The sequence below is a fragment of the Vulpes lagopus genome, chromosome 24 (genome assembly GCF_018345385.1).
Source record: "Vulpes lagopus strain Blue_001 chromosome 24, ASM1834538v1, whole genome shotgun sequence".
Lineage (NCBI taxonomy): Eukaryota > Metazoa > Chordata > Mammalia > Carnivora > Canidae > Vulpes > Vulpes lagopus.
In genome coordinates this window covers 45,230,986-45,258,855 of record NC_054847.1, presented here as the reverse complement: position 1 = coordinate 45,258,855, position 27,870 = coordinate 45,230,986, and the positions used below count along the sequence as shown (strand labels likewise).

At 40.7% G+C, this 27,870-nt stretch overlaps 1 protein-coding gene across 2 annotated transcripts in view; it reads left to right on the top strand.

Annotated features, from left to right (window-relative positions):
- Positions 1–27,870, top strand: part of BCL2 (BCL2 apoptosis regulator) — a 171,269-nt gene that overhangs the window by 62,010 nt on the left and 81,389 nt on the right. The window contains exon 3 of one of the 2 annotated variants that reach the window (XM_041739334.1): positions 18,306–19,176. The exons of the other annotated variant lie outside the window; for it this stretch is intronic. Within the exon in view, the coding sequence (XP_041595268.1) occupies positions 18,306–18,413 (108 nt within the window). The 3' untranslated portion in view covers positions 18,414–19,176. Of the gene's footprint in view, positions 1–18,305; positions 19,177–27,870 lie in introns of those variants that run through there. 2 annotated transcript variants of the gene reach the window in all.

The window sequence follows — 27,870 nt, the reverse complement described above, 5'->3', positions numbered from 1 at the left end:
TACTGGCACCACCACCGTCATCATCATATTAGCTGAACTTGTGCCCACCACAGATTTCCTGAGGCATAACCAAAGCGAGTCAGCACTTGACAAGAGAAGCAATCAATTCTAACATTGAATGGTCATGCAAAACTTTGCAAATATGTTATTTGTGATGTTCAATAATAGCAGCATTTAGTTCTCATTATTTGATTGACTCAATTCCATTTTCACCAGTCGAAGCTTTTCATTTCACTAATAGTGAATTCAAATTTACTCTCTTCTTCACATTCACAAGTGATGGGATATTTTGATGGGAAGCAAAAGCTTACTTTGTGTTTCTGCTTGCAGTGGTGACGATAGTCTCTCCAATTTCAGATATGCAGATTCCTGGTTTGATTTGTGATTCGGCATGCTCTTACTGAGGGCCTCTTTGTTAAGGAATAGAATGCACTGGTAGGAGTATGTGTTTTGGAGTCAGACTGTTCTTGGCTCAAATCCTGGCACAGCGACCTGCTTACTGTGTGGTCTTGAGCTTCCTTGTCATGCAAATACCTGACCCACAGAGCTGTCCAAGAGTTAAGAGAGGATGAAGATGCACGTGTATGGCCTTCCCTGGCTTCCCTTGACATTTCTTACCTTTTCCTCCCCACTTGGGGCCCACTGTGGTAATTCCTGTCCACAGTGTGGATAGGAAGCAGAGCATAAGCGCTTGACACCACCCTTGCCTTTAGGGAGCTAAATGTATTGTGTGTTGACATCTTAAGCCAGTACCTTCACTGCAGAGGTGTTGGTTAACAACTCTGTTAAACTCAGGGGTTGACCTTTACTTTATGATTATTTCTTTCTTTTTTTTTTTTTTACTTTATGATTATTTCTAAGAGCACTTCCAGACCTGACCTTCTGTGAGACTATGATCTTATGAAGCTACAGGTTAAAGAATAAGAAACTAACAATAGGGTATTAAATGGGCTGTTTTGACCATAATAATATATCGTGAATTCAGGAAGAATCAATCAGACTTAATGACAGATTAGAAAAGATTAGCCATGGGGGCACCTGGGTGACTCAGTGGTTGAACATCTACCTTTGGCTCAGGTTGTCATCCTGGGGTCCTGGGATCAAGTCATACATCAGGCTCCTCACGGAGATCCTACTTCTCCCTCTGCCTATATCTCTGGCTCTCTGGCTCTGTGTCTCTCATGAATAAATAAATAAAATCTTTTTTTAAAAAAGAAGAGAAAAGATTAGCCATGAATCAGAAATTACTCTAAGGTAGCATTCCCTAATGTGTCCTCTACAAAACACTAGTCCCTCAGGATTGTAAGAGGTATTAATTGAGAAAAAGTTTCTGAAAATCATTTGGGAAATGCTGACTGAGGTTTCAAAAGCAAGACTTCTCAGAAGCTTTCATCTGCGCATGTGAATGGGGGAATGTAGGTAATTGTAGAAGCATTTCTAAAATATTTTTCGTCATGGAATCAGAATTATTTTGCACCCAGATAACATCTTATCAGGCTAGTATTTCATGGGATATATTTAGCAAAATGCTGCTTTATAGGTTTAAACCAGGAATGATATAGAATATGGATACTGTTAACCCACTGAATATGCTGAGCATTGACCACTTACTAGGTCCCATAGAAAACAGAGATGAATGATATTCAGACTTTGCAATAAGTTCGGCGACATGGCTTCAAGTGTGGTGTTGTCTACAAAGCTAAGAGTAAGGAATGCCCTGGCAAGACCATACCCCAGCAGATTACGGACACAGAATCAATTGAGGCAATATCCTGAGGGCAAAGGGTCTTGGCTTCTGCCTTGGATGTATTTCTCTCTCTCTCTCAAGCTCTTAATAATGGTATTTTCATCCTGTTCACCTCCGAGAAGTGTTGAAGGTAAAATGAATGTATGGTGCCCAACCTCAGGTGGCTGGAGTGAAACCAATCAGAAGTTTCATTCAGGAGGGGATTTAACCAAATTTAGTCTGAGCTCTGCTTTCGAGTAAAAGCGTAGTGGTTTGACCACCATTTCGACACTTGGCTCCAAAGTCAAAATATAACCTAAAAAGAGAAACCTGAAAAAACAAACTACACACATAGGTAACCTGCTTCTTTATGAGGGACGCCGGAATTTAAATGTTGGCTGGACCCTGTCAGCATAATCTATATTTTCATTTCTCACTGATGGGACATGAGCTAGAGGCCTGATGGCACATTTTACTGGGATGAACCTTTCCTTCTCACTCACAGGTCTGTGGACTAGTTCACTAGAGGATTTTTCTGCCTCTTAGGCCTTAGGAAACATTTTGGCAGGTTGCACCGTTATTTTGCTCATGTTGTGAGTAGCATTTCTCTGACCTTTTGTTATTTACTGAAACAGTCCGGCCTGTTTTCTTTTAAGAGAAGCGTGAAATGAAGGGGAGTCAGTGAGCATAGGCTGACTTTGGTGTCAGAAGCCTGAAGGCTGCTCAGCTCCAAGTATACTTTTAAAGTTAGGGGGTCGTTGGCCTCCTCGTGTTTATTCTCATGATTTTAAGGGGTCTTTTGGGGGTGGTTTTTTTCCCCCTCACTAACGCAGATCATTTACTTAAAACATTTCACCACAATCTGAAAACACAATCCCCTAAGAGTTTTCTTCTGATGCCTTGAGCGCAGTGGGTTGTCCAAAGCCTCTCCCGTTTTGAACAGTGGCATGACTTACTCCAGGGAAAGACAGCTCCAGGTTGATGATTTGGTGACAGGGCAGCCCTCACTCCTGAGCACTCACCACCCTTAGGAGCCTACACGGTGGAGGCAGTGACATCATCCAGGACATTCTCAGTGTCTCATGGCAGGCTCCTTCTGTGTCCTTTCTACCTACTTGTGCCACCATACCCATCAGCCCTGTCTCCCTGGTGCTTTTCTGTCTGCTGCCAAGGGATTCACCATTCACTGCAGGCTGACTTACGAGGGTAAAGGAAACATCAAGATCCCATTACATCTTTGGAAATGAGAAAGTGTGTGTGTGTGTGTGTGTGTATTCAGATAGATGCTTTTTCCTGCCTCCCTGTCTATCTACTTACCTGCTACTTGTCTCTTTTTACCTCAGACAGAAAATCCAGCAGGAATCATATCTTTTTTTTTTAAGATTTTATTTATTTATTTGAGAGAGTGTGCGCATGTGTGCGAGTGAGAGAGCATGAGCAGAGGAGAGGAAGAAGCAGACTTCCTGCTGAGCAGGAGCCCAACATGGGGCTTGATCCCAGGACCCTGGGATCATGACTGGAGCTGAAGGCAGATGCTTAATCAACTGGGCCATCCAGGCACCCCTGAAATGTATTTTCATTGGGATTCCCATAGCTCTTGAACTCAGCTGCTACCATTATAAACCACCAGTCAAATTTTTGTCCTGTTGATTCTCTTAGCCAAACGTAAAATCACCTTGGCATACGTAAACCAGCCTGAATGATTGTTAGTGAAGGCACTGTGTCATTTATAATGATCCGTGTGTTTGAGAATTGCCATGACCTAATGGCCATTGTTTTAGAGATGTGTTACTCGTTTTCTCAGCCCTCCAGTCAGTAAGTAGTCACTGCACTGTCCTCAGTGTTAGGGAAACACTGGCAAACAGAAGGGACAAACTGCTCCTGGAGTTCATACCTGAATGCAGAGATACAGCTGATAAATGAGTAAAGCAAAAGGTAGTGTGATGGTAGACAACAAAAAGGATAACCCTTTCTGATGCCATACAGCTTCGGGGCGGGGGGCAAACAGGTTTAGACTTGAGTGTCACAGGGGATCTTGCTTTGGCCCCAGACCTATAAGATGAAGCAGAGCCATGAGAAGTCCTGCAAGAAGCTTGTGGAGACAGAGAAAAAAGAGCAAAGTCTTGGCCTGGATTAGCCTCCTCTCTCCTCCCTGTTTCTTAGCTAATAATAGCCTTATCTTTATGTTTGCCCCTTGGGGCTAGAACCCGATTACTCTAATCCTCTATGTCATTAGGAATACCCATGAAACAGCTGAAATGTGCTGTCTTACCAGAACGTTGGTTGAGATGCCCAACGCTGGTGAGCCGGGTGTGAGCCATTCAGAACCCATCATCCCTCTCAGCCCCTCCCAACAGCCCTCCTATTCAGAGAGGCCACGATGTACAGATGAGAAAATAGGTTGATGTTATTTCTCAGAGAAGGGTCATAGGAAATGCTTTAAAATTCTGTGAGTAGAAAAAGAAGCAGCGTAGATCTTCAAATGTAGTGAGGCTAAGATGGGCAAGCTACTGCCAGACAAATGCTAACTTTGTCGTGCCACTTTTTAAACTTTTTGTTTTGCAATAAATATAGACTCACAGGAAGTTGCAAAAATAGCACAGAGAGGTCCCATGTACTCTTCATCTGTCTTCCCCCAATGGTAGGGGCTTGCCTAACTTTAGCTTAGAGTATAATGTATATAGTGTATACATTACCACCACCAGGAAATTGATGTGAGTGACATCTCCAGAGCTTCTTCAGATTTCACCAGTTCTTACATGCATTCATTCATGTGTGGGCTGATAAGTGGACTTCACCCCATGTCTAGATTCCTGTAACCACCCTCCCATCAAGATACAGAACTGTTCTATCACCCACAAGAAACCCCCTTGTTTCATGGCATGTTTCATGGCACTTTTGTGTATGAGGAATAGCCTCAGAGATTCTCCTGCATCTCTGGTAGATCATATCCTGGATGAATCTGTAGGGAGCTTGGATAAGTCTCTGAAATCTATTGCTTGGTTTGCCTGCTGTGGAATTTGTAACTGACTTACAAATAGAGATCCTCTGACTGACCTGTACGAAGAGCATCTACACGCCCAGCACAAAAAAACAAAGCAAAGCAAAACCCACAGGTTTGAATAAATAACCCTGATTTCCATCATAGGACCCACCAGTGATACCCAGTTCACTAAAGAGGCCAATACCAGTTGTGTGACCTCAGTCGTTTACTTCTAAGAAGAACAAAACCCTTTCTGATACCATACAACTTCGGGAACATAATCCCTATGCAAGGGCTTTTCCTACAGTATTTCTTGAAGATGGCTGGGGAACACCTCAGGAATGGGTTAATGGGTTACCTGGTGACTGGGTGCATTCCTCATGCAAGAGAGAACAGATTACTGGAGAACTGCCCCTTTGTGTGTGGCGGGAAGAAAGCTTTAGGACGTGTGTTCAGTGAGAACTGGTGGTGCAGGCTGACAGGGAGGCAGCTATAAACAGATTGAGGGAGAGACAACTGACTTAAGAGAAAACATCTGCCTGCTGCCTCTGACATCCAAAAGCTGCATCTGTGGCCTAGGATCAGGCTCGTAATGCTTAAAAAAGGAATGTGAAGGGGCCCAGCATGGGCTCTGAAAGTTTCTTTTTTTTCCTCGAGATTTTCTGTTTGCTTTGCCCAGAGTGCTGCCAGGGACGGATGGACGGGAGAAACCCACATGGCCCTGTCTCCCGACGCTGAAGTAGCAGCCCTCCTTAGCAGCTAACTTGTGAGTGATTGGTTTAAAAGACATCTTTACCTGTTATAGGCACACTAATCAGAGGAGCCCACTTACTTGGCTTACATGAACCTTCTGGAAATCTCAAGATGGACTCTTGAAAGATCTTGCATTTCAAGGAGAAGTTTTTGGTATGAAAGAAGCTGGAAACCAGAAGAGAGAAACAGATCATGTTCTCATGGAGCCTCAGAAGAGATGAAGAGCATCTCTCTCAATGTTAAATTGAGCTTAACATCTATCCAATATGTCCTGTGATTTATGCATTATTTTTTCTCTTCAGTCGGTAGTTTTGTGTCCTGTACGCACAGCCCAAGAGGTTGATTCAAAGGAAATAAAGATCAGGTGTTCTGCATCCTTATGCCAGTGCTCAGTTTCTTGGGGGTGGAAGCAAAAGAGGATCCTGACTAACGAGTTCTGTCCTTTACTCCTGGGCCTCAGGCCTTGCCTCTGCTGCTCACACAACCTTCCCAGCAGGTTGCTGATTCATTGACACTTCATGGTCAGTGGCTTTTCCCATGGGGAATGTCACCTGCACTGTTGTAATGGAGATGGAGGGAGTTGTCCTAAGTATTGTAAACAGCCTTGTTGGCCATATCACAGTCATCCCCAGCTTTATACTTCCCTCTCAGTGTCTACTCCACATGATCCCCCTCTGAACTCCTGTGTTGATTCTTAGACGTCTTTTCAACCCCCAAGTCAAGATGGCAAGAAGCTCCTGTGTCCCATTGCCACACGGCATACAAGCAGTTCAAAATTTTATGAAATAGGAATTAAGTCAGTGTAAATAATATTACTTTGGGTACATGATGCTTTTGGCTAGAGTTCCATTCTGCATAACGCCAAGAATGGCCTCTGTATTTTGTAGCAGAGTGGAGGAGGGGATGTTGCACTGAGGAGCAAGTGATAATAAGGCAAGACTAACAAGGGTAGGAAATTGAATAAATAAAGGAGAGGGACTCGGGATGGTTATGCAGTAGTGTTGCAGAAAGAGCAGTACGGGACGGACACTTGCTCCTTATGCTCAGAATCTACGGCATAATTCATTTTCTACTCTTGAACACAGGCACGTGATTGATTCACAACATTTGTTGAAATAAATTAGGGCTTATAGGGACGCCTGGGTGGCTCGGGGGTTGAGTGTCTGCCTTTGGCTCAGGATGTGATCCTGGATCCGGGGAGTGAGTCCCACATCAGGCTCCCTGCAAGGAGCCTGCTTCTCCCTCTGCCTGTGTCTCTACTTCTCTCTTTAGTCTTCCATGAATAAATAAATAAAATCTTTTTTAAAAAAAAAAGTAAAATAAATTAGGACATACAGAGTATGTCCTCTGTTCTACACATTTCTTATATATATATGTGTGTGTGTGTGTGTGTGTGTGTGTGTGTGTGTATACACCTTAGCCCTGTGTTTAAAAAAAAAAAAAAGGATAAACTACTGTAAAGTCAGATAATTTGCCTCATGTCACATAGGTTGAATGTGGTAGATTTGAACTCAGGTGTTTTGAGCCCCCAATGGTATCTTCTATTTGCAAGTCAGTGGTTTCTCATTTTCTTAAGGCACAGGATCCTTCTGATTTTTTGAACCTGCTCTAGGTGCTGAGGAGAGGCTCGGAAAGGCTCATTCTTCATTTTTTCTTTTTTACAAGAAATCTCTAGAACTGTTTCATGATACCATGGGGATGGCAGACAGTTTCAAGATCCACACCTTCAGAGTAGCCCATCTCAAAGAATGTCTGTGGGTGCTCGTTTGTATGTTGTGGGCTCTGTATTTCCTCCTACCTTGAAAACAACTGGTTGAATTTTTCCAAATCAAGCAGTCAGCCTTCCAATTTTGTATCCTTTGAGTTCCCACTGCAGTTCAGATCTGGCATCCCTTTTTAAAAAATTGTATTTTGCACCAAGGTGGCTGGACAGGGAGGGAAAGAATAGGGTGGGTGGGGCAGTCTTAAACCAGGTCAGGGTGACAGGCTAGGACATCTTGTTTTCATCAAATTCTCATAGCTACCCTTTACTTCTCTGTGTGTTTGCTGGGCTTTTGAGATTTCTGTTGTGTTCTTTGTAGCTGGACGTTTTCCAGAGGGTCATCAAGAAAAAGGAGGACGTATCGTTTGCGTTAATAACCTTTGGCAGTAAAATCAGACCAAATGATTTGGTAAAGAGCGGGAATGAGGGAGGTGCATTTATTCCCCCTCTCCAGGAAAGTGTCAAGTTCACCATGCCCCAGCACTGGACTCTTCACCCAGTAACTTTGAGATCTTGTATCAGGTTTACTCAATAATGATGAGGTCAATGGCAAAATGACTACCCCATTTTTGAGGAATAAGAATTGTTCCTTTTAAAGGCATATGATAAAATAAGTGAACATGAAATATACTTGGAGTAGCAGCTAATTTCTGTATGTACTTTCCTGGTGGGTTTTTTGTTTTTTTTTTTAAGTGGATTCATTAATGTGGAGTTCGAAAACAACTCTTAAATATTTACATTTTCTGCACTTTATCTAATTATTGATAATCATAGGGAACATATGAAAATTTAGAGAATATACTAAGGTTTATGGCAGAGATAAAGACCAAAGATCAGGGATTCAAAAATCATGGCCTGTGAGCCAAATCTGGCTTGCTACTTATTTTTGTAAATAAAGTTTTATTGGAACACAGCCATGCTCATTTATTTATGGATTGTCTGGGGCTGTTTTCCTATAATAACAGTAGAGTTGAATAGTTATGATAGAAACCATGTATCTTAAAATATTTACTATGTGGCCCTTTATTAAAAATGTTTTCCAGTGATGCCTGGGTGGCTTAGTGGTTTAGCGCCTGCCTTTGTTCCAGGGCATGATCCTGGAGTCCTGGGATCAAGTCCCACATCCGGTTCCCTGTGGGGAGCCTGCTTCTCCCTCTGCCTGTGTCTCTGCCTCTCTCTCTGTGTCTCTCATGAATAAATAAATACAATCTTAAAAAAAAAAAAGTTTTTCAACCCATGCCATAGACGTTTCCGTGATATCTATTTACTCACTGCTTTTGTGGACATTATGTTATAGACACTCTGGGGGAATATAAAGATGAATAAAACACTCCCTAATGTCCAAGAACTTACAATGTAACAGAGACATGTACTGACCAGGTGGACTGCAACACCTAGTACAGATGAGAAATAATTAAATTGCTGTGTGATTCGAAGATGGTGAAGGCCCCTGACAATGGGAAGGAATTGGGACCAGCCAGAGGATATCGCTTTCATAACTGTGGCTCTCAGCGATTTCCCAACGGGAACTTCATGAGAAGTAAGAGTCATTTCCTTCATGGAATTTTATAAATTGTAGTATCCAAAAGGTGGAAGTGATTTAAGATATTATTTAGTGTCCAAATTTCTTTATCTGGAAGCATATTTCCCCTATAATTACGGGGAAATCATATTTCTAGAAATTTTTTTTTTTAAGATTTAAAGGAAGGCTTCCTTCGTTAGGGTGGGAAGACAGAAGAAATTCTTTTTCTTTTTTACTAACTGCTCACTGAATGAAATGGTCTGGGCCTTAACAAAGGGATCTTGACAGGAGACTCAAATGTCAGATGGATTAAAAACAAGGTAAAATTATAGAACCCAGCAGTGAATAATCATGACTCAGTGAGTTTTACCTCTTTCCTCTCCAAAATGCCACAGTGAACAAGAGGACATGGAGCTTTTGGTAAAAGTGCGAGTCAGATGCCACCACACCCTGAGAAGATTGCGTGCAGAAAGCTTCCTGAACCCTCCCAGGATTAATGTGTGCCTCTTCATTTCTGACCTGCTTGAGGGCAGGGTTCGTGCCTTTTTGATTTTTGTATCAACCATAGTACCTACTGCATTATTTATGTTTTCCAAAGATCTGTTGGATTAGCTTTTCTATTATCTATTATCTATCTGTTATCTATTGGATTAGCATGAGTTGAACGCAGACCTGAAGGGTGCATTCAGAAGCTCAGTGGCTGATTTTGCTCAAGGACCCAAGAATTTCAGGGTAGGCTAAAAATGAAACAAGTGAGACTCTTTCCATTCTGCTTCCATCAGAGGAGCAGAATTGTTGGCCAAACTCTGGCCACCCATTCTCTATACTCGTGACGATAAAGATGCCAGAGAGAGTGCAGCTTAGTTGTGTTTGGGAATACAACACTGGAAAGTTCTCTCCACTGAAAGATTGTATTTTGCCTCATAGACCCTGTCTGGACTGAAAACTTACCCCTGACAGGTCACTTTAATCTTAGGAAGCCCCAAGCCAGATGAGTTTGTATTTCCTGCGTCTATGTAGGAGAGTGCCCTGGAGCTGGCCACCTGACCGCAGCGTCCCCTGGGGCTGTGGCCTCCCCTCCCCATGAAGCCCAAACCACACTGTCTCCGAATATTTCCCACTGCTGGCTTTCACAATAGGCTGGGGGCCAGGAGCCAGGCGTGTGCCCGGGAGAGAACCTGTGGGCGGGGGACAGAGTCTGGAAGGTCACCTGGCTTGTCCCCTTCTCCTCCGTTAGCCCGAAGGGGGCTGTCCAGCCCTTGTGTGTGAATCACATGCTCCGGGGCATCTTCTGACAAAGACATACAGTCACTGGGGGCACACTCCAGGGCCGTATTCTATCAAAACCATCTAAATAAACAGAGACGCTGCCGTCTCCTCCAAGCCCCACGGTGTATTTATGAATGGGATTGCTTCATCGTCGTTGTCTTTTCGTGTCGGTAGCTGGGAAGTCAGAAAGCATTACCTCTAAAATGGGGAGAAAAACCACTGCGATCGCCTGCCTCTTCCAGCCAGCTGTGGCCGTAACCAGCAAACAGAATTACTTCACCCGTCGTCATGGGCCCCCTCCCTGTGGGATCTTTTATAACGCTCACTTTTGAAGGCCTCGAAATGCGTAGGTGAGATTAAATTACTGATTATCCCGAAGTCCTGTTTTCACTGGAGCCTTTCTGGACGGCCGCAGATTCCGTCCCGTTTCAAGCATTCGGTGGCATGAATCCACTCGGTTTCTGCCCACATCACTGCATTCCTGGGATGCCTTTACAGGCCTTCGCAAGATCATCTGACAGCCGCCTGTGGGGTCAATGAACTTTATACATAATTAAACATTCGCAGTTAGGAGAATTAATTTTTTTTTTCTCCCCGAGAAGCAGAGAAAGAACCCTTGCTATGTGGCCCTCCTTTAGTGAGTAGACGTTCTGGGGCGCAATCGGGCTAGTTTCACATGATTTAATGCTGAACCGAGGAAGAAAGTGATTGCATCCTCTACCGGGCCTCACAGAACGGTCACCACCCACACTGTTTATTCAGACTCGGATCTTGGCCATTTGGGGTTTAAGCCAGAAGAAAGGGGGAAAAAAAATCCAACCCTGGAATGAACGCTTTGGAAACTCTGTATTCTTCATGAAATAAGGCCAACGATTCTTTAAAAAAAAATCTATTTAAAATCAATTACGAGGCTCCTATTTTCATTTATAATGGATTGTTAGCAACAGCTAATTTTCTCCGTTTCCATCCAGCTTTGGGGTTGAGGCTGGAATTGGAATCATGGCTCTGTTTTGCCTGGGTATCTGATGCTACCACCGAACTATGTGTGGGTATTTGGGCAACTCTGACCTTTGACCAGCTTTCCATAAAACAACAAGGAAAGGTGTGAGGAGGCAAGGGATCACATGAAAACAAGCCCGAGGTCTGGCAGTAAGGGGAAGAAGATAGACAGGAGGTGTATATGATAATGAGAAGAGTAGGGGAAGGCAAGAGGCTGGACCCCATGCCTGGGAAAAGGGCCGACCAGGCACCAGGTCCTTCTGTCTCTAGGCAGGATTGCAAAAAATTGTCTCTGATATGTGAGGTTGTATTGGGTTTCTAAAGATCTCTAGAGGAGATTCTGGAACGTCCCTTGGTTACCCACCCTACGATTTGGCAGTTCCTACAGCCAGGAAATTCTTTCTTATTTCTAGCCTAAAATGTGCATGTAGTGCTGCTGAGTTCTTGGTCGGGAACCCACCCCTCCCCCTCGTCCTCACCTCCCCACAGCGTGTATGACTGCAGGGGTGGAATAGGGCATATTCCTTGCTGCTTAGTTAAAGCTACAGTCATGTGACCTCCATACCTAACAGTTCCCAGACTCCCAAGAGTGGGGACGGTGGGGGGAGCAGGGCGGAGGAGTAGTGTTTATTGACTTCCAGACACCAAGTACTATTACTGTGTATTTGGTGTATGTCACCAGGGGGAAGGAACATGGCTGGGACATGTCCAGGACTGAGCCTCAAAACCATGTGCAAATATTAAATGCAGAAGCTCTCTTTCAGATTTTAAGAGAAAAGGGAAAACAAATCCTGAAAAACAGGGGAAGTAGATTCTAGAATTTCACTGGCCTCGAGATGGCAGTCCACCTTCTCAGTTTGAAATAAGAAGAGCTGAAAGGCAGAGCCTGTAAGGGACCAATCCCGGACCGGATCTCAAGGCTGGTGTCCCCACTGCAGCATCCTGTTTGCACAGGGTGCTGGGCTGTGAAGGCAAAGTGACCAGAGCCGAGGTCACTTTTCTCACTTCCTCCTCCTTAGCAGGTGCATAGTGAATGGTCAGCCTCTCCATGAAAGAATTACAGGATTCATTGAAAAGCTGTCAGATGACCGGGGCACTCTGTCTTCTTCCCTTTTTATCAAGTTATGTCATTGCCCTTCCTCAGGCTGCAGTCTGTTCCAGAGGGGAAGAGGTTGTCTTCTCCTTTGCCAGCCTCCCCTAGTTGCGCCATGGTCTAGTTCCCTGTGTTATATAAAGTACTGAATGATTGGAGCAAGCATCTCAGTGTGATGTTGGTGGGTGGGAGGGGGGTACTCAACCCTCTGATGGTAAATTATGTGCCCCCCTGCCCACTCCTCCTTCACCTTCATCATCTGTCAATAATTGTAACACTTGCCCTGGCTGCCTAAGAGAGCTCCTAGTGGTAATAGCTATTGGCATCTTTAAAATGTGCAGAACACGGTATTTTTTTTTATTATGAACAATTTCAGGCAAACAAGAAATATGGAGAATGAGATAGCAAATGCATGTGTACTATCATTTTGTCATATCTTTATGCCATGCGTGCTTCAGGTTTTCCCACCCACCTGTGAAAAGGGGAGAGAGAGATAAAGCCCTTCCTGGGCCCATCATTCCCCCTCTTCCTTCCCAGCTTCAATTTAAATTTGATACTTATTACTTTACCATGAGGGATTGCATCTTTGACACATATGTCTCCATAGACAGTATGTGTATTTTTAAATGTTTTTAAACATTATCTAAGTGATATCATCAGGTTTATGTTCTGCATTATGTGCATAAGATCAGCCTGTTGAGAAAGATGTACCTCTACCTTACACATGTTTCATGCTGTATAGTATTCAATCAAAGGAAGGACATTAAAGTTGTTTCTAACTTTTAAAATGCCCTTTGAAGGATATTATAGTTGTTTCTGACTCTGTGACATTACAGACAATGCTACAACATGCACATGTGCTTTGCACCATGTGGAAGAGTTTCTCTTGGGGGTGTGTGTGTGTGTGTGCGCGCGCGCACCACATTTTAAAAAGATTTTTTTATAGGGGTGCCTGGCTAGCCTGGTTGGTAGAGCATGTGGCTCTTGATCTCAGGGTTATGAGTTGGAGCCTCACACTGGGTGTAGAGATTGCTTAAAAATAAAATCTCTTAAGATTTTATTTATTTATTTATTGATTGATTGATTGATTGATTGATTTGAGAGAGAGTGCAAGCCGGGGTGGGGGTGGGGGCAGAGGGAGGGAGGGAGAGAGAAGCAGGCTCCTCCCTAAGTAGGGAGCCCAACACGGGGCTTGATCCCAGAACCCTGAGATCATGACCTGAGCCCAAGGCAGACTGAGCCACCCAGGTGCCCCCAACATAAAATCTTTAAAAGAAAAAAAAAGGGGGTTTTACAGCATGTGTTAGATTTAGTCTCTTTCTACCTCATTCTGATCTCATCCCTTCTCAAAGGCAAAGATGCAGATGTGCAGTTTCTGGGTGTGAGGGGAGAAACGTCATCAGCTTTGGTACATGTTGCCTGATTGCACTCCGAGCAACGTGGGAGGGTTCTCCTTGCTCCACATCTTCTCCAACTTGGCATCATCAGGCTTATGTTGCTTATCTGATTGGTTGTAAAGGTATCTCACTGTGGTATTGATTTATATTTCTCTGATTTCTGGTGAAGTTATGCTTTTCTTTCTCATGAACGTTGGTAATGGGGGTTTCTTATTCTACATACTGCCAGTTGGTAGACTTCGATCAATTTTTTATTTATTTTTTTAAAATTTTTTTTAAAGTATTAATTTTTTTTATTTATTTATGATAGTCACACAGAGAGAGAGAGAGAGAGAGAGAGAGAGGCAGAGACACAGGCAGAGGGAGAAGCAGGCTCCATGCACCGGGAGCCCGATGTGGGATTCGATCCCGGGTCTCCAGGATCGCGCCCTGGGCCAAAGACAGGCGCTAAACCGCTGCGCCACCCAGGGATCCCGACTTCGATCAATTTTTTTGCAGTGGGTTGTTTTCTTTTTTCTTAAAGATTAAAAAAATCCTGGATTTTAAAAAAATTCCAGTACAGTTAACATATAGTGTTATGTTAGTTTCAGGTGTATATTATAGTGATTCAACAATTTTGTATATTACTCAGTGCTCATCATGATTAAGTGTACTCTTTACTCACCTTCACCCGTTTCACCCATCTCCTCCACCCACCTCTTCTCTGGTAAGCATCAGTTTGTTCTCTATAGTTAAAAGTCTCTTTTTTGGTTTGTTTCTTTTTTTCTTTGTTCATTTGTTTTGTTCTTAAATTCCACATATGAGTGAAACCACATGGTATTTGTCTTCCTCTGACTGACTTATTTCATGTAGCATTATACTCTCTAGATCCATCCATGTTGTTGCAAATGGCGAGATATCTTTCTCTACTTATGGCTGAGTAGTATTCCATTGTGTGGAATATGTATTTACATGTATATGTTTATATACGTACATTGTCCCATCTTTATGCATTCATCTATCGATGGACACTTGGACCACTTCCATAATTTGGTTATTGTAAATAATGCTGCACTAAGCATAAGGGTGCATATATCTTCTCAAATTGGTGTTTTCATATTCTTTGGGTAAATACCTAGTAGTGGAATTTCTAGATCATATAGTAATTCTCTTTTTAATTTTTTGAAGAACCTCATACTATTTTCCACAGTGGCTGCACCAGTTCACATTCCTACCAACAGCACACAAGGATTCCTTTTTCTCCACATCCTTGTCAACATTTGTTTTTTGTGTTTTTGATTTTAGCCATTCTGATAGGTGTGAGGGGATAGCTCATTGTGGTTTTGATTTGCAATTCCCTCACGGTGAGTGATGTTGAACATTTTTTTCATGTGTCTATTGGCCATCTGTATGTCTTCCTTGGAGAAATGTCTGTTCATGTCTTCTGCTCATTTTTAAATCTGATTGTATTTTTGATATTGAGTTGTATAAGTTCTTTATATATTTTGGATACTAACCCATATTGGATATGTGATTTGAGAATATCTTCTCCCATTTTGTAGGTTACCTTTTAGTTTTGTTGATTGTTTTCTCTGCTGTGCAGAGGCCTTTTATTTTGATGTAGTCCTGACTAGATTTTTTTTTAAATCTTCTCTCAGTCTGTTTCTTGCCTTTAAGCTTTGTCTTTTGGGGATCTTTTTTCACAAGAGTTTTAAACTCCAATTTATCACCACTTTTTCCTGTCTCTTGTTTGTTTGTTTATTTGCTATTGTTTATCATTCCCTAGCCTGAGATTATAAAAATAGTGACTGTATTTTTTCTAAATATTTTGAAGTTAACTATAATTCTCTTGGAACTCATTTGTGGATATAGTGTGAGTTTGAGATCTATTTTTTTCCCATATGAATAACCAGTTGTCCCAAACCATCTATTAAAGAGTTCAGTCCTTTCCCACAGTTTTATTATGCTACCTCTGTCTCATCCTAAGCTCTGATACATGGAGGGGCTCTCTCTGTTGCGTTGATTTAATGATCTATATCTGCTCCAATCCTAATGTGTCTGAATTACAAAGCTTTAATTAATGTCTTAATATCTAGTAGAACAAGAGCCCACCTTATATCTTTTCAATACTGTCTTGGCTGTTTTTTACCTTAATTCTTCTATGTGAACTTTTAAACTGGCTAAAAATGTCCACAAAAATGCTTTCTGAGATTTTAATATGAATTACATTTAATTTATATATTAATTTAAAAGGAATTGATATTGATGTTGAATCTTCAACTATCTGAACATGATATATATCTGTTTATTTAGGTCTTACGACTTTCAGTGAAGTTTAATAATTTGCTTTAGATTTATTTCTAGGTTTATCATAGTTTATTGCTATTGCTAATGGAATCTTTTTAAAACTACATATTCTGGGATCCCTGGGTGGCGCAGCGGTTTGGCGCCTGCCTTTGGCCCAGGGCGCGATCCTGGAGACCCGGGATCGAATCCCACATCGGGCTCCCGGTGCATGGAGCCTGCTTCTCCCTCTGCCTATGTCTCTGCCTCTCTCTCTCTCTCTGTGACTATCATAGATAAATAAAGATTTAAAAAAAAAAACTACATATTCTAATTGATTGTTGCTGATAAGGATGTCATGAGTGTTTGTATATTAATCTTGTCTCCAGAGTTCTTGCCAAACTGTCTTATTACTTATAATTGCAGTTTCTTTTGGATTCTCTATGTAGATAGTCTTATCATCTGCAAATAATGCTTCTTTTGTTTCTCCATTTCTAATCCTTATTTCTCTTATTCCTTGTTCTTGCTTTATTGCATCAGCACTGTATCTCACACAATGATGAATGGAGGGTGCTAGAGAAAGCATATTTGTCTAGTGTCTGACTTTAAAGGAAATGTATTCCTAAAGTTTATTGTAGGTTCTTCATAACAACTACTTCTTAGTTAAAATTTCCTTTTGGGGGCTTGGATGGCTCAGATGGTTAAATGTCTGCCTTCAGCTCAGGTCGTGATCTCCGTGTCCTGGGATCGAGGCCCCTGTCAAGCTCATAGCTTAGTAGGAAGTCTGCTTCTCTCTCTGCCTCACCCCCCTGCTTGAGCTCTCTCTCTTTCTCTCTCAAATAAATAAATAAATAAAATCTTCTAAAAATTTTTAAAAATAAAACTTCCTTCTGTTCTTGGTTGGTTAGGTATTTCATTGCATCTTAAAATTGTGAATGGATGTTAAATTTCATTAAATACTTTTCCTCCCACTATTGACACGATTATATAGTTTTTCCTTCTTGATCTGTAACTGTGATGAATAATATTAGCTAAAGTTAAATCTTCCTTGAGCTTCTGGGATAAACTCTACTAGATCATCAGAAATACACACACACATGCACATCACATATTAATCATGTGATAAATATGATATGTGTGATACATCTATATATCAGATTAAAAATATATTTTTAAAGAAATAGTATATATTTATACACACACTACACTGCTGGATATGTTTGCTGATGTTTTATTTAGGGTTTTTACATTGGTATTTTGAACTGAGATTGACTTTTTGCTTTCCTTTTTCGTACTGTCAGTCTGTTTCTAAAATCCAACTCTAGACTGAACTTATAAAAATATATTCAGGAGCTTTTGCTATTTCTCATTTTTTGTGTGTCAGTTCTGGTAACATATTTTTCTAGGAGATTTTTTTATTCATCTGTTTTTAGGTTTATTGCTTCAAAGCAGAGAGCAGAAATCTCATACTTAAAAAATACTACATTTATAGTTATGGGGGTTTTTATGCCTAATAGTGTTTATTTCTGCCTTCTTTTGTTTTTCTAATTCATTCTTGTGTATCTGCCTATCTTGTATCTTGTGTATCTACCATTTTCTTTATTTTATTGCTGCTTATCCTCATAATTTTAAGTTTTCCTTATTTTTTGGTATTACATTTAATGCTAAACATTCCTTCTACTGAAATCTAGGGTTTCGACTATTGTTCAGTTCTAAATGTTTTGTTACTTTCATTTCTATTTCATATTAATAACTTAGTAGTGTGTTTTTGAAATTTCAAATGTACTGGGGCTTGGTGGCTGTGGTTTTGTTATTGATTTCAACTTTTATTGTATTCTGGTTGATGATTGTGGTCTGAATGTTAGCAGTTCTTTGAAATTTGTTGGGACTTGCTCTGTGGCCCAGAACCTGGTCAAATTTTGTAAACATTTCATGTGTATTCTTTATTGAGTGGAGGGTTCTCTTTACATATCCATTAGATGAAGTTTGTAATATACATTTTATAATCTTGTGTATTTTTTTCTACTTTTTGGGCTTCATCTGTTGATTTCATGAGTTGTGTGCTAAAATCTCTCACTATAATTTTGAATTGTTACATTCATATAATTAACTCAGTTTTTGCTTTATATACACTTGACACTGTACTGGTAGGTATACAGCAGGATTCCTGGTGAATGTATCCTTTGACCATTAAGCAATGACCCTCATTGCTACCACTCCCCCAAATGCTCTTGGCTCTGAAATCTATTTGATTGGATTCATTTATTCAATTAAAAGAAGTATTTATTGAATATTTATTATTTGTAGGGACACTTACTATTTGAATGCATTGTTTTATGTGTATCCCCACTGTGACATGTTTTGGGCTTCTCTCTTGTAAAAGGAGTTTTACAGAATTCAGTCTGAAGATTTCTGCCTTTTAATGGATAGATTTATTTTGATAAGTCATATATTTCTTATATGAGTAGGAACCCAAATGTTTTCTATGTGCCATGATTATTCTTTACTTATTTTTTCTTCCTGTCCTGTCTTCTATTAGATGACTTGGGTTTTCCTGTTGGTTTTACTTTCCTTTCCCTGTGTCCACTCCTGGCCCCTTGTGCAGTGCCAGGCCCCCTGGCCATGGCCACCACACAGTCCAGCCTGAATCCCAAGCCCAGGTGGATATATTCCATGAAGACAGAGGACCTACTCAGGAGCAATTTCCCCAAGAAGACTTCTGAGCTGGCAGCATTTTTTAAAGGATCCAGCTCTCAGTGAAGCTCACCTGAACAGTCTGAAGGCCCCTATAAATGCTCTGGTGCCTGATCCTGTGAAGGGGAAAGACAAGGAAGAGCAGAAGAAACTGCAAGAGAAGGAAGAAATGGATTAAAAATGAAAGGGTCAACTGAAGGCCAAGGTTTTCTCAGTAGCCCAGTGAATGGCAAGAAGATCATGATTCTCTTGCAGTACCTAACCCCCGGGACTGAGGATGTCACTGAGCAGTCAGCCTGATCCTCACCTGGCTGCAGGTGCAAATACCTTGGATTGAGGATAGGGTCAGTTTTGGAGTGGCTGTCCAGCAGGAGGTCTGTGAGCTGACGACCACCCTTTATACCGAGCTGGAAGCCTCCCAACACTCCAGTCTCCAAGGATTCCTCTGAATGGGGCAATGTAGCCAAGCAATCCCATGGGTGCAGTTATCCAGGGCTGGTGTGAGAGCTGGATGAAGCAGAGGACTTTGGCTGGTGGTCATGGAGATCCACCAATGTCCAAGAAGCTCAAGAAGCCCAGGGGAGAAACAAAGGGAATGATGTACTCAGAGCCCTCCCTCTCCTTATGCGATGAGCCTGGCAGATATACATTCCTGCCTCTAACTGGAGCTCCGGACTTTCCCCACCTTCCTCCTGTTGGTTTCTCCCTCACCTTGTATCCCAGGCACAATAAATATGGTTATACCATTAAAAAAGATTGCTGTTGTCTTCTTGATTTGTAATGTATGTATGTGTTTTGTTCTTTTATCTTAGCTGTCACCCCTAAACCTTAAAAATTGTATTTGAGTTAACAAGTCCAAAATTAAAGTCTGTCTGTATCTCTGCTTCCAAAACAATATAATAACAGACTCCTTAGAACATGTTAACAACGCTTTTCTCTCTCATGTTCTGATATGATACCTTGGATATTTTATCATCTACCATTTTGTTTCTGTCTTTTTATACCCAGCCAATATTTTTTTTTTACAAATCTACTTTTCAAAATTTAGCAAAATATATGCCGTTTATTTACACTATAGTTAAGAGTATGAGATCTAGAAGCAAACTGCCTAACTTTGGATCCCAATTTCACTGTAAATCATTTAGAAAGGTGCCTGGTATGCAGTAAAGGACAGAGTAAAGCCCTCAGTAAATGTAACTGATGTTGCTTCTTGGGTTCTGTTCATCCTTCCTCAGTTCAAATACTTCTTACTGAAGGACATCTTTGGGTAGTTATTTCATCAAGGATTTGAGGAATACCAAGCTATCTCTCTCAGTCTATCTAAAAATATCTTTAATTTACCCTTGGTCTTGAATTGTAATTTTCTAGAAATAGAATTCCATGCAGATATTTTTCCTTAGCATTTGAAATTATTACCTCATTGCCTGCCAGCACCTATCATTGATGTGTTGGAGTTGGCAATAATCTATTATTTGTTTAGAGATGTCTATTTTTTTTTCTTTCTAATTGCTTTACAGATTTTTTTTCTTTTTATTCTTGTCATCGATGATCTAGTTTCACCACAATCCTGTCTGGGATTCAGTATGCTTCTTAAATCTAAGGATTCCCAATATTCATCAATTCTGCAAAATTCTCAATTGTAATCTCTGAATATTGTCTCTCCCCAGTTGTCTTTGTTACAGCTTCCTTAGCCCACTGTTACATGTGTGTTAGACCTTGATAATCTCATGTCTCATACACATCTCTATTTTCCTGTGGTTGATTTTTTTTCTTAGTCACCCCCTACTCTTTCCATTCCTGTCCTTCTGAGGTAAGCAACATTAACTTCTGGCGTGCATCCTTTGGGACATTTCTTGAAGCTCATATAAACACACAGCACTTATATATCCATATAAATTAAATAACAGTGTTTTGGTTTTGTTTGCAAAAAATCCAGTCATACCATATGCATGACTTCACAACCTTTCTCTTTTAGTATATATTCAGGATATCCTTCCAGATAAGTAGATACAAATTTAACAGTTTTTTAAAAAATAGCTGAGTAAATTCTATGCTGTGCTATTCTATGATTTATTTAGCTGTTCCACTACTGGTGAACACTTAATTTATTTTTAGTTTTATTTCTCCACTAACACTGTAGACAAAAACGTCCTTGTACATATTTACTTATGTGCTCTTTCCTTAATTTCTGTGGGAACAAATTTGAGCATAACCTGCTTCACCCAGTCCCCCTCCTAGAGAACATCACTTTGTGTATTTTAGCTTTTTCTTCTGGTGCATATGTAAATATTGCCACCTGCCTAAGTAATATATATACTTTTTAAAAATTTTATTAATCTTCTTCATGATGCCATAACTTTATTCTAGTAAATAAACCTAGCTCTCTTACATAACTGTATCCACTGCTTATGCTCCGCTTCCTCCCAGTGTAATTATATTGCAGTTTTTTATTAAATCAGTTGTTAGTGTTTTCATTAATTTGCCTATGTTAATAGTATTATCAGTGGAACTTTTTATTTTCATGAAGTTAATATATGTCTTGTTTTTTCATTTCCTTAGTGTTCTGCATACCTATTGCCGATTTCCCCTATATCTTGTGTAACCTCACAAGTACCTTTCGCCACAAGGCTGATCACATCAGTAATCTGTTGATTGCATTTATTTTCTTGGTGGCATCATTTCTGCAGACTTCCATTTTCCTTTTATCTGAACTTTTCTCTAGGCCTGCTGTACCCCTGTCATGCTGGGATACCTCTTGTTATTCTAGAACTTTCCATTGCCTTTCTTCTGAGTTGGATCTCCTTTCCTGATTTACCCCATTGCTGGAGGGAGCACATCCTCCAGCAGGTTATCAGAATTAAAACCTAGTACAGTGCATTGGCTTTCAGTATGTCTTTCTCTTGATCCACCTGGCCTAGTCTGGATGGACTGGTCTCTCTGCCTGGGGCCCAGCCATCTGCTCCCTTCACCACATGATCCTTCTATCTTAGTCTTATGTGGGATTGCATAAAATTCTCTTTTTTTCACTCACTCATTTTTGTGGTTTCCAGCCTGCATAGCCCATCAAAAATAGACCCAGAAGAGATACATCCAAATTTTAAGTGACTCTAAAGGTCTTTAGTCTCTCTTCTTACTTGATGTCTTACCTGTCTTGCACAAGGAAATCTAAGTCAAAGATAAGTTTTCGTCTGAAGTTTGAAGACATTGCTCTTTATGTATGCTAACTACCAGTGTTGTGGTTAGAAGGCTAGACTCTGATTCTCATTTTTGATGCCTTGTACCTGATTTTTTTTCTTTTTTTTCTATAACTTGTAGAATCTTCTTTTCCCCAGGATTCTAAATTTCACAATAATTTTCCTCTTCATGAGTCCGTTTTGATTTATTGTACTGAGCACTCAGTGTGTTCTTTCAATCTGCTAGTATTTGCTTTTCTCTATTAGCTCTAGTCTTTCTTTCCAGAACTCCTATTATTTGGGTGTTGTACTTGCTAGAGCTGTCCTCTGATTGTCTCACGTTTTCTCTCCTGTTTTCTATCTCATCATCTTTTTGCTTTTGTGGGGAGCAGTTTCTTAAACTTCAATTTCCAACCTATCTATTGGGTTTTCTTTTTTGTTACTGTCTTAATTTTCTCTTTTCATCTATAAATAGTCGAGTTTTTTTTTAAGTGTTCTGTTTTCATCGTGTGGCATTCTCTTAGCTTTTTGAGAAAAAAAATGTATTCTCTTTTGAAATTTTCTTCCCCCTTCATGATTTCTGTTTCCTCCCCATTACTTTTTCCTTTTTGTCTGTTTTGAATTCTGTTTTTCATGTAGAGGCTCTCCTTGCATGTCCAGTAATCCTTGGCTGTCTGCCTTTATTCAGGAATGAAGAACTAATAAGCTTATTAGAAGCTCTGAGGATATATGAGGGGCTGGCTAACTTTGAGCATCAGTGTGGAATAATATGTTTATGCCATGTGCTGGGGAACTCCTAAAGTCAACCCCTAAAGATGGGGAATATCAGGGATGATCAGACTTTCCAGGGAACATGCTTCCAAACCCTTATATGGAGGGTAAAGATCTACCTGTGAGAGCTGAGAGCTGCAGGGAGGAATAAGACTGGAGGAGTCAGCATTCAGGATACAGCTTTCTTTTTAATTAATTAATTAATTAATTAATTTATTCATGAGAGAGGCAGAAAGAGGGAGAGATAGGCAGAGACACAGGCAAAGGGAGAAGCAGGCTCCCTGCAAGCAGCCCAATGTGGGACCCGATCCTGGAGCCCAGGATCACACCCTGAGCCAAAGGCAGACGCTCAACCACTGAGCCATCCAGGTGTCCCAGAATACAACTTTCTATTTTGTTTGTTGAATGGCATCTCCCTATCTAAGACTCTTCTCTCTAGAGACCAAACCTCCAGTTTTACCCTTTGGGATAGAGGCTCCTGCCCAGCAGGATGGATTGAGGAAAGGATTTATTGATTCTTAAAAATCTTTCACTCCATTCTCCTCATTTTAGTCGCCTCTCTCCTCTTCTCCCTCCCCAGTTCCAGATATAACTAGCGCTATCTGTTCCTGGACCTTTGGAGCATCTGCTGGTTGGCTCCTAACATTCTCTATTACTAGTTTAGAATTCAGCTTCCTTTGATCTGCTGGTTTTGTTGCTGTTTGTCCATCTGTTTTCCATCTTAAGTCTTGTTACTATTATCTCTTCACCTGTTCTCTTTATCCTTGTGGGTTTATGTCTTTTAAATGGTTGTTTTCCCTAGTTTTAGTGTGGATTCAACATGAGACCACATTAGACATGTGTGTTCAATTCTCCATTTTACTTGGAAGTCCTGTGTTACATTTTAGTTGATTTCCTCAAATCTATTCTTCCAGTTCAGTAGTTTTATATTTCTATTATTCTTTTTTTTTTTTTAAGATTTTATTTATTTATTCACAAGAGACACACACACACAGAGAGGCAGAGACACAGGCAGAGGGAGAAGCAGGCTCCATGCAGGGAGCCCGATGCGGGACTCAGTCCCAGGAGTCCAGGATCATGCCCTGGGCCAAAGGCAGGCGCTAAACCACTGAGCCACCCAGGGATCCCCCATATATTTGTTTTATTCTATTGTCTAACTTTTCCACTGAGTTATTTTTAAGAGTCCTATTTTATTTTTTCAAATCTGCCTATTTTCTTTTTTCATTTACTCTTATTATTTAATTATGGTTTTTAGTCTTTCTTATGCCACTTTAATGATTTTAAGCAACCTTATTTTGTAGTCATTTCAGATTCTAGTATTTTTCCAGTTCTCAAGATTTTAGTTTTTTTTTTTCAAATTTCCCTTTATGACTGTGCCTCATGGTAGTTTATTTCCCTGTATGTGTGTGTGTGTGTGTGTGTGTGTGTGTGTGTGTGTCTGTGTATGTGTAGTTTGGCAAGTTCAGCTCACACAGATTTCTTTTCTATGGGAATCTTGTGATTCCTAAGTTGTGACATTGTCCCTATATGGTAACCACATACTTGTTTTTTTCTGGAGATCTCAGGGATTTCAGTGGTCCTTGGTTTATGTTCGTGTTTTTGTCACCTAGATGTATAGATAATGTAAATTCTAATCCTAGAGCTGAATATGGTTCAAGTTTAGGGTTTTGATTTCACAAAGGTATCTTGAGCTCTGGATATAAGGCAATTTCCTGCCCTTCATCTTTGGCCTAATGGAAAGATTGCTTTTAGTTTCTTTTTCATGGATAAGGTGATTTTTTAAGGCTTTGAGATTTATGAAGGGGGCTCAATTCTGGCCCCCCTGCCTCATACGGGATCACGGCCATGCCTATTTATGGACATTAGAATATAATCACTACCCCCCCCCCCCAAATCTCTAGGGGCATTTGTGTAAATCTGAAACTCTGGGCACCGTGGAGTCAACTTTTTGTGAAAGCTCTGGTTTCAATTTTTGTTTTTTTTAAAGAATCTATCTATCTATCTATCTATCTATCTATCTATCTATCTATCTATCATCTATCTATCTATTTGAGAGGAGCAGAGAGTGATTCTGAGCACAGAGCCCAGTGCAGGACTGGATCCCATGACCCTGAGATCATGACCTGAGCCAAAATCAAGAGTTGGACGACCAGCCAACTGAGTCACCCAAGTGCCCCTCTGGTTTCAATTTTTATCTTCATTCCTATCTCCTGTGCTTCTTTCCCTTTCTTCCTTTTTTTCCTAGCTCAGCTCTGTGATGTTTTCTTGAGAATCACATCTTTGTAGTGAGAAGAGACCCACAGGATCAACCCAATGTTTGCCATTTTGCTAGAAATTAACACTCACATCCACTAATGAGCTAAACCTAGAACATACTAAATGAAAGCGAGAGTTGAATGTAGAGGGCTATGGATTGCCAGAGGTTGAAAGGTTCTTAGAGACTACCTCATCCAACCCTAGCATTTTATTTAAGGAAACTAAGGCTCAAAACTGATGAAACCACTTGCCCACAGACACTTGGCCAGTTAGTGAAAAGGCTGGGGATAGAACTCAAAGGGTGGCCACTTTTTTGCTCACCACATCACAGGGAAGAACACTGTCATCTAGCAGCTAGCACTTGTCTGATTGCAAGACACCTCAATCTGATGATTGTGACTTAAATCACTGCAAGATTTTGATTTTGGGAAAGCCGTGTAGACCATCGTGTTTCTCTTGTCTTGTTTTTATCTTCTGCAATGGAAAGTAATAATGCTTGTAGGATCACTTAAGTCATTTATTCCTGTCCCAATTTTGTTTGCTTTCTACCTTTATTTTTTCAGGGAAATATACCTTTTGTTTCCTTTTTTCTTTCTCTTTCCTTTGGGGCCCAGTTCAGGTTTTCATCATCTTCCAGAAGCCTCCCCCGAAGTCTTGAAGCCAGGGAGGGTTTTTCTCTTCTTTGACCCCTTTTAAAATTGTCATTTGAACTTCACAATTGGTACCATATTATGAATATTTCTGACCCTTTTAATTATTGAATATGTATGTACTTTCCCCAACTAAATTGTAGTGGCTAGTTTGTAGAAATCATTCTTATGCATCATTACCATTTTCCAAAGTGGTTTTCTTGATTAATTGATGAATTAATTAATTCACTTAATTAACTTATGGGAACTTAGAGGAAATATGTTTCTCTGAGATAGAGCTTGGACTTGGTGTCACGAAACCTGGATTTTGTCTCTTTGTCAGTATCACTCCCTATATTGTAGCAAACTGTGTTCTCCTGTATGGACAAGCCACTGAAGTCCTACAGTACACTCATAATAGAGTGGTCATGTAATTTATCATTCAAACTGGGACAGTTATGAGAGTAAAGGGGGCACTATTAATTTTTCAGGGACAACAGGTGTAAAGCAGGACACTCCCTGACAAGCTGGGACATATGGTCACCTTATGTCATAGATTACCTTGGCCTCTTCAGGAAAATTTGCACAGCTGCTATCAAAATACCAATCTTCAAACCAAAAATTATCCCTTACAAAAGTTTTAATCTATTAGCACAACTTCATAGGTAATAGATTTTTTAGTTTTCCCAGACATTCATGGTTTCTTAGCTACTTTCATGGTTTTAAGTGCTCATTATAATATGGGGTTTGAGACTCAGTACTGCTAAGAGCCGATTGCCTTTATTTTCTGTATCAACCCACTCTCTGTCCTGAGAGGAAAGAACACCTCTGATTTCTAGAGTCATGAGCCTTCTTTTCTTGAGTGCTTTTTGAATCATAGGGATCTTACCTCTACTATATCTGGTGAAGGAGGGAAGTGCTGTGAATGGTTACTGATCCACAAGAGTGGCTATGTCTTCAAATAATGGTATATTTGGTGGTTTAGAATAGTGAGGTAAGTAGGTCTTCAAAAAGATGCATTCTAAAAGCACCAGGGCTCACTAGCTGGCCTGCTTCTACAGCTCCTGCCATAGTGCTCTGTATGTAGCAGGTACCTAATAAATGTTTGTTAGCCTGAAATTCTGAGAAACAGTTGGAAGACAGTGGTAGCTAGTAAACACACTTACCAGTGCTAGTAACTTCATTTCTGCTTATGCTTAGGGAGTGCTGGTGTAGTTGGGGCATGGTGTTGGAATGCAAAGAAAAACAGATAGTATCTCTACCTTCCAGTATTTTATGATCTAGAGGCAGCTTCAGAGCATAAACAACTAAATCTAAGAAAGTTCAGGAGAAAAGAACAATTAAATTTGACATGGGGGAGTTAAGTGGCATTTGAGCTAGGTTTGAGAAGGAGGATTTTATTCTAGGACAGAGATGGGAGAAGGCCATTTCATACAGTGGGAACAGCATGAACAAAAACCGGTAAGAGTATAGTTGCTTGGTGTGTTTGGGGAATCTGAAAAAAACTCTATGTGTTTAGAAGATAAACTTTAATAGGTGGTGGGATATGAAAGGTGTGAAAGGCAGCAGTCCCTTAATGTCAAACTCGGGAACTCAGGTTATATTATGTAGACAACAAGAATCATGGAGTTTTGTATGTGTGCAGGGATGCCAACCAACCCTTGTGTAGAATGATAACCTGGTTGCAGGGAGACCAGTTTGAAGAGGCTCTTGTGTCTAGAAGAGCTGTAAAGACAGGAGGATAAAAAGAAGGAGCCAGATACAAGATACAGAACTGGCAGTTGGTTGGATGTCAGGCTGAGGAGGAAGGAAGAACCAAACACAACACCAGGGGACTGAGTAGGTTATGATGCCATGAAAAGAAAGCGAGAGAAGAGCAGAGTTGGACTGGTAGACATTTCTACAGAGGTTTGTGAGGAAAGTAAGTGAAATCATGCATGAAAACACCTTCAACAGTGCTTTGCTTAAAGTAGGTGTTTAATAAACACTAAATTAAAAGAAGAAGGGAAGGAAGGAGAGAACTTCTCCTATCTCCACATTGTACCATAAAAAGAAAGACATTTAGGATGTTAGGAGATCCAGCAGTAATCATTCATTGGGGCTGTTCCTGTCAATGCACTTGCTAATTGTTTCATGTTAATTGGGTGTACAGACCAGAAGAGAGTTCAGAAAAAATTAAAAGACCAGAATTTGCTGGGATCAGACAGAGGAGAGGTGAGCTTCAAGCCAAACCTGGAGGAAGAGAGAGAATTGGAATGATAAAGAGGATCTAAGGAGACAGAGGGAGGCAAGAAGGCAAACGCTAATACATCAGCCATATGGGGAGAAAGAAGGATGCTGCTGTTTGACATTGGAGGGAGTGTCCACACATGGAGAAGTGTCATTGGGTGAGCTGTGGGGATGTTGTCTGGAGGTCGATGTTGCTTAGTTTCTCATGAGCCTATCTTGAAATTCTGTCTGGAGAACCCTGTTCTCTGTGATAACCAGCCCTGTTCCTCCTAAATTCTTTCTCACTGCTTGGACTAATAGCAGGAAACCAAGAAATCAAGTCACATTGACTTTTCCTGGTGAGCCATTTCAG